General features: G+C 43.2%; 1 protein-coding gene across 3 annotated transcripts in view; it reads right to left on the bottom strand.

Moving 5' to 3' along the window:
* LOC117458264 (microtubule-associated protein futsch-like) overlaps positions 1 to 12,996 on the bottom strand; it is a 29,104-nt gene that overhangs the window by 11,047 nt on the left and 5,061 nt on the right. For 2 of the 3 annotated variants that reach the window (XM_034098625.2, XM_034098624.2), the window contains 10 exons: positions 11,239 to 11,277; positions 9,304 to 9,427; positions 6,255 to 6,311; positions 5,854 to 6,073; positions 5,514 to 5,759; positions 5,248 to 5,400; positions 3,699 to 3,989; positions 991 to 3,452; positions 769 to 895; positions 5 to 110 (listed from right to left, as the gene is read on the bottom strand). In XM_034098625.2, the coding sequence (XP_033954516.1) occupies positions 5 to 110; positions 769 to 895; positions 991 to 3,452; positions 3,699 to 3,989; positions 5,248 to 5,400; positions 5,514 to 5,759; positions 5,854 to 6,073; positions 6,255 to 6,311; positions 9,304 to 9,422 (3,781 nt within the window). In that variant the 5' untranslated portion in view covers positions 9,423 to 9,427; positions 11,239 to 11,277. The remainder of the gene's footprint in view (positions 1 to 4; positions 111 to 768; positions 896 to 990; positions 3,453 to 3,698; positions 3,990 to 5,247; positions 5,401 to 5,513; positions 5,760 to 5,853; positions 6,074 to 6,254; positions 6,312 to 9,303; positions 9,428 to 11,238; positions 11,278 to 12,996) is intronic. The other variant, XM_034098626.2, reaches the window with a different exon arrangement.

A 12,996-nucleotide genomic window follows, 5' to 3' on the forward strand; every position in this document is an offset into this window, starting at 1 on the left:
TTACTAAGGCGGAGGGAGCCAGCAAGTCCTCTGATGACAGTTACTGCATTTTTGGGATCAGTGCAGAATTGAAGCAGAACTGGAGAGAAGGCGTCCCTCTTGCTCTCCAACTGTGGAAAAAACGTACAATTAAAAACAAGCATTTGAACGCAGTGAAGCAATACATTAATTTGTCTTAGAAGGAATTGAAAAATACTGACAGTACGTTGGTAAGTTGTAGAATTCCTGAAACAAGGTATGATAAGGCAGCTCTCTCTGCTGCTATCGAGAAAACAATTCAAGACAGTTCAATTGATTTCAAGTAACACAAATTTACAGTGTTACGAGTTACGGATTTACTGCAGCCATGCTGGGGCTTTTGAGGCTGTACTTAGGCCTGGCTGTGAGCTAAATGCTAGCTACAGCATGCTAACGTGGTCATAAAGACATTGCTAGCATTCTGATCGCTATGTTCAGTATGTTAACATTTGCTATTTAGCACTAAGTTAAGTGGAGGCTGATATGAATATTTTCAGGAGTATTTAGTCAAAGTGTTGAGCTGATTAAAATGTTAACGGTAGATGATAAATTAATGGATTCTTCACATTTTTAGCCGAACAGTCGGATAGATTTGGAGATATTTCAGTTTCGCAAGACAGACAGGACAATGGACAGGCTGAGATTTCCATCTGTAAAACCATGCCTCTAGCATGGTGAAAAACATGTTGTTAGGATTCAATACTTGATATTACTTGCCGGGCTGCATCTTTTTGACTATGCTAAACTCACATAAATACTTGGTGTAGGAGGGTTGAGCTTTTCTTGAGGGATTTTGGTCTCGGTGTCAATGTTAGGTTTAACATTGAAGGCGGGAAGCAGAAAGGACTCCTTGAATTTCCCCTTAACCTTCTCCCCCCTGGAAAACAAGATGACAAAACACATCAGGAGTTTATAAGACAACCTGTATCTATTGAGAAAGGTGAATAGAAGCATCTTTGTATTAGCACTCACTTGCAAGCTCTTACTAGTTCAGCACCAGTGTTTTCGATGCTAATCTTGGAAAGAGGGATTCTTGGTTCAAACTCTGATACGTCGAATGTTTTTCTTCCTGCATCTACCTTTGTTAAGAGGATCTTCAACTCCTTTGAGAAGCCCATAGACAATGCTTTCAGTCTCAGCGGGTCACGTGGAGTTGTAGAGATTGAAGGCGCGCTTCCTGGTGTACATGATTTGGATGTCTCGGTGTTTGTGTTTCCAGCTGCTGAGGATTTCTTATGTTCTAACTCTTCCTTCTTCGCCATTATTATCTGTGCCTCTTCCTTGCCCTTGTCTACCTTGTCTTTATTAATGCCGTGTGTGGTTTGATTTTCCTGAGAAATCTGGCCCTTCATACTCTCTTTGAGGAGTTTGGCTGACTTTCTGGAAATGACGAGCACCGAGGAGGAAACATCCCTTTTCGTCAAATCCCTTATTTCGTTTGCTTTGTTTTTAGGACACATGATGCTGCTTTCTTCCGTCTTTATCTTGATTTGTATCTCTCCTTCTCTTTCTCCATCCATGGCCTTATGTTTTCTCTTTCTGTTCCCACCAATGTGCTCCGTCTCTTTGCCGTGTCCCCTCTCATCCTTGGTGGAGACAGTAATGCAGCTGGTGATGGAGGCTGTATGCGTTGTGGTCAGACTCAGCTCTGCACTCAGCGACCCGTCCAAAAGAGAAGTCTCCGTTTCTTTGGCGAGGATCTCCATTTCTTCACTATCTTGCTTCTCTTCCATGTCGTTTTCAATTTCTTTCTGCTTACCCTGAGCCAGGGATTCTGCGACGGGCTCCCTCGGACTGTGGCATTTCAAAAGCATGTCTGAGGGGAAGAGAGTTGGTGACTGGTTACCGGGTTTGGAGGATGCTGTGTCTGATATACAGAAGTCCTGATGCTCATGAATATCCGGCCCCAGTTCAAGAGAAGAGGAGTACTTCACTCCTTCGGTGGTGCAGGCAGGAGGCCCCCCAAATGGGCCGCCTCGACACGTGACCCTCTGGCCTCCGAGTAAAGTTGCAAGGCTCTTGAAGACATCGTCCAGACCAGATTTATGGCGGCAAAGCTCACCGTAAGGAGAGTCGGGAGTTTCCCCACTGCTGTCTTCCTTTTCGTCCTCGGCAACTGGTACCTCTGCACAGGGTGAGTCGCAGAGTCCAGGCACGCCATCCCGGGAATAATCAGCCTGTTGGTCTTCGCAAGGCTTCTCTTCGATATCGGTGGAGCTCTCATTGTCTTCAGAAAGAGGAGAGAAGCACCGGGTGGGACTGGGCTGGAGGACAGGTCTACTCATCACTCCCTTCTCTAGCTCCTCCTCGTCTTCTCCCAGAATCGACACTGGCGAGCCCTGCCAGCTGAGAACAGGAGGTGTATTTGCAAGGTTGTCTTCTGTTTCCCTTAGATGTCCCACAGGCTGTAGGTCTGGAGCATTGAGGGCCCCTCCCTGGCCACCATGGACAGGTACCCCCAAGGTGACAGAACAGCCTGAAGTGAGAGGCGCTAAGGCTTTAAATAAAAGTGAAGGGAGCGTGTCCTTGGTCTTAGCTTTAGGGCTGCGCTTTGAAGCGATGGTGGGCTTCTTGCCGGACAGTTTGGGGTTCATGGGAATCCTATGAAGTGACTTTTTAAGTTTATCCTTGAGTTTTGGGGCACTGTTGTTTTTCTTGGGCATTTTAATATGAGCAGAATGTGAGGATGGCTGTGGTGAAGAGGGAGGAGGATTCTTTTTGGATGGTTTGAGTGTCCTCTCTGCACGACCACTCCTCTCTCTGTGCTTGTGTCTGCCTGGTGCCTGGCTTTGATTGACCAGGGACTGAGTTGTAGTCTCCATTTGGGCTTCTCCTGAAGAGTGGGGAGTAGAGATGGAAGCCAACATTTCCTTTTCCATACCTCCAGTTTTGAACTTTCTTTCCCTTTTTGATATTTTATCCCTCCTCCTTTTTTTCTCAGACAATTTTTTTTCCTCTTTTTTCTTACGCCTCTTTCTCTCTTCACCCTTTCGATCCTTTTTCACCGTTTTTTTGTGTTCTTCAGACTCCTTCTCAGTCTTGTTTGCTCTTGACCTGCTGTGAGAGGACTGTCGTGAACAGAGGGGCTGTGAAGTCTTTCGATATTTGACGTCTGACAACCGGGCTTTTGGACCATCTTGAGAGTTGTGGAACGTGGAGGATGTCTGGCTCGGTCTCGGGGTGTGATTGGGGCTTCCTTGGAGTTTCTGCTGTCCACTGAGTTCAGGGCTACACTGATAAAGGAGTGATGGATCTTTTCTGCTACTGCCCACTGTGTATGAAGAGGGACTTGGAGGAGCACGTGGACTGCTGGCAGTAGAACCTCCATCTCCAGGGCTGCAGATGAGGGACAAATAGGAAGGAGAGTCTGCACCAGAACCCTTGAATTGGGCTGGATCCCATGAATTGCCCCTTTGATGAAAGCGTTGAGGTTCCTGCAGGATTACATCTGTTACACATGTGTTCAGGGACAAGACAACCAAACACATAGAATCGTATATGCACTGTTATACTTACATTACAAACATTTTTTTATTGCAATTTAGGGCAAATGGCAGCCTTTAAAGAAAAATGATGTGTATTTTGTCAAATGTACTATCTTCAATTATTCATATATTGAGCGAATGTCTATTTGGATGTAGACGTTTGTGCGTTCATGTGATTTAAATGTTATTACTTACTGTGCTTTGTTTGTGGTGATGTCTCTGTGAGTCTTTATCCTCAGGAGGGTGTAGCTGCGGGTTGTGCTGTAGGGCCCTGGGGTGGCTTGTGTGCCGTTGTTGATAGTGGTAATGATGGTTTTGATGGCTGTAAGGCACACAGGGGTGGTCTGCTGGTGACGGGGACGTTTTCCGGTCGACCTTCCCCCTGCTTCCATGATGAGGTGTTCTGCTGCCGCCACAACTCTGGGTCAGAGCTACCTGGTGACTGCTACTGAAGCCATGCCCTCCGACTCGTGCTTTAGAGGTTTCCTGCGCATTTAAGAACCAAAATTAGAAATAAATAAGTTCAGTTTGATTTCTTTTGGAAAGGAGGTTATATTTTGGGCTCTGTTTGTCTGTCTATCAATAGGGATTTCTCGTGAAACTTGGTGGAATGGTGCAGCATAGGCTAATGAAGTACATATAACATTTTGGAGCATGCTTCTAATCAATTGCCATTTTTGATCAATTGAAAGTCAGGGCACACATTCATGTGGTGGTGAAATAATGTAAATGCATTTCTGACTGGGTACTTTAGCCCAAACAACAACTCAGAAACAGCTAATAACATTTTGTAAACTCTCTTAAGACAGCTTATGGATTCAAGTAGGAAAAACTAGTTCCCAACTCATGATATGGGTTAGGGTTAATGTTCCGTCCATCCAAATAACATATGAATGCACCATTGGCCTTGGGCGAGGTCTGTGCTTTCCGAGTGCCTTCCTAGTTTTTTTTTTAATAGTACTTTATTTATTATTAATGCTGTCAAAATTATCGCGTTAACGGCGGCAATTCATTTTTTTAATTAATTGCGTTAAAATATTTAACGCATTTAACGCATGTGCAGAATGGCCCGCCCCATACATCCCACCAGTGGCAGCACCAGGGTATGGCTGGGGTAGGCTACAGCCATACCAAGAAATGGCTTAGCCCCACCATGAAAAATGATGTTAAAGTAAGCAAAATAAAGTCCGCCAACTCGCGGAGTAAATTGCACAGACAGCAGTTAGTAAGATTGATTTCAGTAGCCACTTGTCTGGAAATACCGAAGACTAGAAACGGTTCTGAAAACTTTTGTCACGTAGTGATCGTCTTCTCAATAGAACATCTTTGATAATGTCTTCTGGCCAATCAGAATCACGATAATGGCGTGGTGTTGTTGCAGGAAGTCCTGACGGAGAATACTTTTGCTGTAGTACATCTCTATACATCGATACAACATTACGTGTTGATTTCTATCAACACGTAATGAAATAAGACCTCACGGTTTGATGATTGATAGGTGTGTGGGCTGTCTTTCATTTTGACACACAGAACAATGTTATAATAAACATACATACTGTGTTAAATGGATATATCCGCCTTCTTTCATTTATCTTTCCATTCCCACAACAATATACATAAAGAAATGGCATATTTTGGACATAGTTCGAATGGTGATTAATCATGATTAATTAATTTTTAAGCTGTGATTAATCTGATTAAAATGTGTAATCGTTTGACAGCCCTATTTATTATACAAGCTCACCTGTTGCTGAGTTGAGGTCCTGTGATCAGAGTGATGGCAATGACCCGTCCTGTCATTAAGAGGCTTCCAGTCGTCCTGGTTGCAGCGGTGGTGGCGAGGTGGCGAAGGGGCATGACCAGTTAAAGGTACATGCCTTGATGCAGGATGAGATGACTAGACAGAGAAGCATCCATATTCAGTCTTCTTGACCAAATTGTACCAATGGGTGGTGCTATTGCACAGACATGAAAGCAGTCCATGTGGTGTGCTAAGCCAACACACTTTACCTGATCAGGGCCAGAGTCCCTTTTCCTCTTGGCCGGACACTCTTCTCTGGGGGATAGCGGGTGCTGTGGAGGTGGGCTGTGCTGGTGCAGTTGGTCTCGCCTCTGGTGGGGGACTGGCCGTTTCCAGGGTTCTGGCTTGTTGTTCATCATTCTGTCAGGAAAGCTCCTGCGGCAGTCTGAGGGGGCCCATCTCTCCGGTGGGGACTGGAGTTCTCTATTGTTGCGATGCAGGCGAGACCCCCCATACTAACAGTCGAAAAGGGAATAATCAAGTCAAACTTCTAGTTCTAATAACAACATGAACTGCTTTGTAAGATAGTTCAGGGTCTGCAGGCCTCACCATCGTGTTGCTGGCATTGTTGTCCCAGTTTGGGTAGCGCTCTCCTGGTCCTGTTAGATAACCGGTGGTGTTGCCAGCTCTGCTGTGGAATGAGTGTGTTGAGTTGTGATGCCAGGTCTGGGCCTCAAACGGCTGCTCTTTGCCATCCCAGGGATGTGGAGGCTGTCTGTGCCCCTTAGAGATACCCTTGTCCTGGACATTGTTAACTGTCCTCTCCCCCCTGAGCAAAAAGACAAACTGAATAAGCAACATGTATCAAGATGCAGATCAGGTGTTGTACTATTCTGCTGCTGCTCAAGTGGTAAGCACAAGATAAGCTTCAAGTTGTTTCAGCAGCAAATGCAGTGCAGTGCAGTATTGTAAGCATCAGAACTGTAACATATTGGGTATGATTTACTCACCTACTATAAAGACGACTTATTGGTGAATAATGTGATTGATTGCGCCCTTCTTGGGATCTGTGGGAAGGAAAAAACATACAGAAGACTTTAGTCTCAAGATAATAATACAGTCCATAAAATAATATAATAAACCTGGGAGCTCTGAGTTTTCTGGTTTTCAGGTTTACCAGCAGCCAGCTTCCATTTTCAAGCGTTTGCTTTGTATGCACGCTTTAACTTTGTAACGTCTCGTAAAAGTTGTATTAAAAATGGGATGTTACTTCAGAATCTATTTGTTTAGCAACTTTTGGTGACTTCAGAAAGGAAAAGACATTTTAGTTACACAACTGCTTTTAAGGGATGAAATGAAACCGGTATAACAACAACAATAGGTTAATACATATTGAACATTTGGGACAGAAGTATAGAATCTTTTCTTTTCTTTAAATACACAGTTCCTCAGTTTTTAGGACCTTTGTTTACTCGATAGGCATGTTAGCTTTGACTGATACCTCTTTGCTAAGGTTTTTTTTAATAATATATAGTTTATTGTTTATCGTTTACAGCAGGGGTCACCAACCTGTTTTAGGATGAGAGCTACTTTCAAAAAATAAAACAAGTCGGGGTGTACTTTTATATTTTTTGCAGTGTATATATTTAGCACATTTTAACATTATTATGCTTGCATTTAACCTTTGTGTGCTGTTTGGGTCTGTGGGACCCGTTTGCAGTGTTTACTAAAAGAAAATGTATGCAATTTAATTATTTTAACCTGCTTTATTTGGGGGTGGGCCTCACCTCCTCTAGGGGGGTTCCATGAGGGAAGATTATCTTTTAAATGTTGAAGTTAAAAGCATCAATCTGGAGCACTTTGAGCACAACATGAATTTAGCTCTCAACACTCCGATGAAAGGGAGCTGTATACTTTTCAATAATCCAAACATCTTTAGAATTTGATCACAACCAATAACAAATCATTTAAACTTGTTTATTCTTATCTTATGTTACCTAGTTAGCATTCTTTCTTTTTATTTATGCATATTGTACTAATCACTCCCCAAACTCCCAGCCAGGCTGCGGGTGTGTGTGTGTGTGTGTTCGGGATGGTTTCGCAGACGGCCACTGAGCTCATAGGGAGGGGGGGGGGGGTGAATAGTGAATCCACATACTATACAGAGATGCTGTATGAGAAACCAATGTGATTTTGGAACATTGAACAATGTAAATATATTCTAGTAGACCTCAACAATGGAATTATGATCAGTAGAAATGTCCATGACATGGGACCTTTAAACAGTTTTCTTTGTACTGTCCTATAGTACACATTGGAATGAACATATTTGTAAAGTGGGGGGACACAAACAGGATTTCGAAAAGTGGGGGGGACATGCACACTCCTTATGAAGCGGTGAGCTGCAGCTCCACATTGCTTTTCTTCCTGACTGCAACGCTGGTCCGGCAAATCAAGCAAGAACGTGATTGGTCGATATTCATAGTGGGGGTGGGGGGAGGAGGGGTGTTAGATAGAGTTGTAGTAAGTAGATAGAGTTCGCTATGATTGAGGTTTCGTTTATGCATAGGGTAGATTCTTTTAATTACATTTCCTTTTTAGTTTTGTGTAGTTTTTACATGTTGGATTTGCTTGTCGAGCTATGTTTAGAACATGCCCCGCGGGCGACTCACGTTGCCCCTGCGGGCGACTAAGTGCGCACCGTGTTGGCTACTGGTTTACAGTATGTCACAATTGTTACTATTACCAAATCTACAAGCAGACAGCTACGGAGACACTCGTATGCATTAGAGCTGCCTTCAATTGTTGAAGCTAAACATCTACATACAGTATATACACTTCTCTCTTCTGCAGCAGAATAAGTTACAGTTTCATTTCCCAGAGTCCAGTTTGACTGAAGATGGGCTCATGCTCACATCTGCAGCTGTAATAAGAGCTTTTCATGAATATGCTCATCACAGCTTCAGTTAATCAGTCAGTCCCTTAAAGTGGTGCTTATCTTGATTAATCCCAGACAACACGGACTTGAGTCCCAGCTGCTGGAATGACCCTTGTTGGGCCGTTCAGGCTTCAAGTTGTGCCACTATCAGTTCCGCTTCGAACAGCTTTCCCTCCAAACACTTGTTACATGATAACGGCATTTCTATTGTTTCTGCTTCCTTATCTGCTAAGTCCACTTTGACTTCTATGAGACTCACGGCCCGTCTACACAGCGGCGTGCGCTGACGCTTGCCGGGGGGCGTGTGTCTGAAACTCGACCAACAACCAATCACATGAATCTCCCGCCCCTGACACACAAGCAGCGGTTTGATTGGCTAGAGCTTGTACTGGCATATGATTCGATTGGCTGACGCTTCTGCCGAGGCGTCAAAAGTTGAACATTGCTCAACTTTTGCAGCGAGCCACGCCAGCTACGCTCCGCGTCGCTTCCCACGATGCATTTCGGCTAAAAGTGACGTCACCCCATTCAAAGTGAATGGTGAAGCGTCAACGCACGCCGCTGTGTGGACGGGCTGTTACTTTAGTCTTGGTTGGTGTTCACGAATATAGATCATAATGCATGATCGGATAAGAACTTAGAAAAAACTTTTCATTACACTAAATACATAAGAGGCCATATCAACTGCATGTTAAATGAGGGCACCGGAGTCCTTTTGAGATGAAAAGGTAACACGGGTTTGGAAGTACCCAAGATGCAGGGAGGAAACATTTAGATATGGTGACGCGTATGGCCAGATTCTTTGGAATTGTTTTTCTGGCGCAAATGAAACGTTTCGATCACAGGAGTTTAAGGCTCTGTGGCCACCACTGGACTCAACTCGACAAATAGTATCAATACTAATATTATAAGTGTAGTTTCATCTTTATCTGTTACTGTTCAGAAAACACTTGGTTGTAACAGATAGACATGCAAAAGACAAGTGTGGAGAGGAATTATATTTCCAGAAGTGTACTGATGAACTTGAGAGATGTCCACTTTTGATCATATGACTCAAGACACATGTTATGCCAGGTCTGAACAGGGCAGAGTGTGTGAGTGTTGTGAACGACGCTGCTGACCTTTCTGTGTGGCTCCAGGGGCGACTGTTTACCGGAGCCCATTGTCCTCTGTTAGGTCCTCCAGCTGGATAGGAGTCCCATGTGTTGCGGCCAGAGTACAGCTCTGCGGGGTGATACATGCAGCCTGCAACACAGAGGAGGAGCAGGGTTTCAGTCTTTTGAATAAACAAATGAACACCTCATTTAAATAACGTCTGATTATATACTATCAAATGCAATTTGGAAGTGCTGCTCATTTCAACCAATCAGCTCTTAGCTTGTGCAATGACATCACTATGGGTTGAATGTTTCAGTCTGTGATGCTTATTCAGGAGAACACTGCTCTACCCACTGATTCTTTATTTGAAAAAAGGTCAATAGGAAGAGCCCTGTAATCAAGTAAAATCTAATTACAGCAATCGGTGAACACTAACTAAAAACAGTGTCTTTTTTATTTAACCTTTATTTAACCAGATAAAAGCATTGAGATAAAATCTCATTTGCAATGCTGACATGGCCAAGAAGGCAGCAACGTTACACATAACACATAACACAAACATATAAAATACAGAGAACATAACTAAGAAAACAAAAGACGAAAAAGCAGTCTCAAACATGGATATATGGCGACATTGATGGCATTTGTTAGCTCAAAACACGAGTATTGTGCGTCTTCATCACTACTACTATCTTAGTGAATGCTGTGCTTTGTTTTCACACACAGTACAGTGGACAGGGATCTATATCTTTATGTAACTGCTTTAAAAGGATAGTTTGGAGGTTTTAAAGTGGGGTTTAATGACTAATCCATAGTCGCTGTATACTACAGTAGATTGTTCCGCCCAGTTTGGAGACACAGGCAGGAGTAGCGTGGAAGCTAAGCAGTTCACTACAGTTGGTGGGGGCGCCTGTATGATAGCCACCTACAAATCAATGTCAGTCTGAATGTATGCTATTTTGAAGATCATAACTCTGTTACCTCGCCATCAGACAGCCCTTTCCGACGGAGAACTAAAGCTGTTATCAATGCTATCATTAAAGACATCCGACCAGTATCCTTTTACAAAAACAACCATGTTTCCTTGCAGAAGACAGACGATGCTGGTCTAATGATGCCTCTATTGGTCAGTTTGTTTGTGTTATTGTGCAACTTTGTTTATTCCGAAAACCAGTGATGCTGATTGGTTTTAAATATAAGTCCCCAATCTGATTGAATTTGCAATTATAATTTTTTGGAAAATTAGATAAATTGCAATCTAGTTAAACTAGAGGTTAAATGGTTATAATTATAATGCAATGTATGCATGTTAAAATGTATCTGAGCATTTACACTCTTTAAAATCGGAGAAAATATTTTCAAAACATTATAGAAATAAGAGAGCATAGATAATGGCAAGGTCAAGAGGTGAATACTTTGAGTGTCGATGTGATGTAAGTGAGTACACCTACATCATATTGACTTTTTTTGGGTAGCTACATTATGTTTTGCTGCTGCCCCAATCTTCAGCAGTCCATTGCTTAGCTTCTGTACTCCTTTCTGTTTCTCCAAAGTACTGACTGCTATCTAGTATCTACTCCAGACTACTTCATAATTATTCCTTGAATGTAGTGGTACTAAGTGCTTCATTGGCACACATAGTACATATCTGCATGTAATTAGCCACACACACACACACACACACACACACACACACACACACACACACACACACACACACACACACACACACCACACACACACACACACACACACACACACACACACACACACACACACACACACACACACACACACACACACACACACACACACACACACACACACACACACACACACACACACACACACACACACACACACACACACACACACACACACACACACACACACACACACACACACACACACACACACACACACACACACACACACACACACACACACACACACGTTACCAGTCTTGGTCTGTGTTTGGTAGGCCCTCCACTTCACACCTGAGAGCAAAGAGAAAGACACGAATGAATGACGACACACAGCCATTGTAATTGCTTTTGTTCTGGATTCTTCCACAGTGTGCTTAACATTGAGACTGTAATGTCATTTAGTATACCTCCAATGTATTTTATTTCTTCATGCTGTATTTGCTGCAGCACTGAATCAACAGCCAGAGCTGCATTGTGCATTCAGCCTCTCTCTAATCACGGCTACCACCACAGCAAAAGGAACATGGCACTGAGAAGAAGGGCCATAGCAACCACCACACTCATGAACAAGGAAAGACAAAAACAGGGAGGGCAGTAGTAGTATTTCTCTTAGCTGTAGTAATAGTCTTTACTCCTCTTACAGAGCAGGTGGGGAATGCGTCTCTAATCGACAGCAAACGTCTCTCTCCCGCAGCGTCTCGTTGTTCATCACCAACAGCTGCTTCAGTCGATCGATGGTTCTTTTGATTTGCTTCAAGTAAGCACAATGACTACAGCACCAGGTCAGGTGTTTGGCTGGCTGTGTCCTTCCTCTGCCTACTATGCACATTGTCCTTGTTATAGGCCGTGCCAAGGAGGGTGTTCTTTCCGCACAGTTTGTCTGTTTGACAGGAGGATTGCTCAACTACCGGCCAGGTGTTCATGTCACTTTGGAAAAGGATGTTGCATTTGCTAATGAAATCATCATTTGGGAACAGATGCAAATCTTTTCATTGCGTTATGGGGCATTTGTGCGCGTAACTCCGAGTCGGTGCAACAATTCAAACACAAGCGGCAACAGTGAGATAAACAACAGAAACACGATGGCCATTTCTTTTGATAACCAGCTAATCAACACGTGTTTCATGCAAAGATGGCAGAAAAGGCTGTTTTCATTCTCTTGACTGACAAAGCGAGACATATTCTTGGATGTTGAACAACAGGGATGGACATTTTTCAATATTTACTGACACTGTGTAGACCGAACGGCTAATCACGAAAATAATCAGCAGATTTTTCGATTGTGTTAGTTAGTTAGTTAGTTGCAGCCTGGGTTTAAATTCTTTACATCTTCTACAGTATGTACCAACTACGATGTTTCCACCTGAGGACGTAAAGCTAAAGAACACGGCACATTTGAAAGAGCCTTGGTCTTGGCTAGTTGTCAGGCGATTCCTTACTTTGATTAAAACAACTTTTTTTGACCATAGCCAGAAAACATGTCCTGCTGTGTGAGATGCTGCTGCCTTTAACGCTCACTATATTGTTTTGAAATGACCTTGTAAAGATCAACTTGCTGAAGTGAGCTTTGCTGATAGTTTCTCCCTCTATATGAATTAATTGCCCACAGCTATTTATAGACCCGATAAAGAGCTGCTGTTGAACTTCCCTCCGGGTGACGTTAGATTCAAACTGGTGTGTTTGTGGTTGGACTGTTGAAGAGGTTGCTCATTGAGCAACCTCTTCAAGAGTTCATTTCCTACCAGTTGCTAGAGCAACAGAAGCCAGCGATTCTTGCTCTGACGCTTTAGGCTTTTTAGAGTCAACTGCATTTAGGGTTAGGTTTATTTTTAGAGTAGAAAGAGGACACAAAAGGCCTTTATGTACATACCAGGGTTCATACACTGTTTCACCAATGACTTTCAATGACTTCTCCATGACCAAACAATGACTCTTTCTCAGCGGTACCACTGCAAATGGTTTATTTTAACATGGAACAGGAAAATAAGGTCTGCATATGAAACATGTTGT

This window comes from Pseudochaenichthys georgianus, chromosome 14 (assembly GCF_902827115.2).
Source record: "Pseudochaenichthys georgianus chromosome 14, fPseGeo1.2, whole genome shotgun sequence".
Taxonomy (NCBI): Eukaryota; Metazoa; Chordata; class Actinopteri; order Perciformes; family Channichthyidae; genus Pseudochaenichthys; species Pseudochaenichthys georgianus.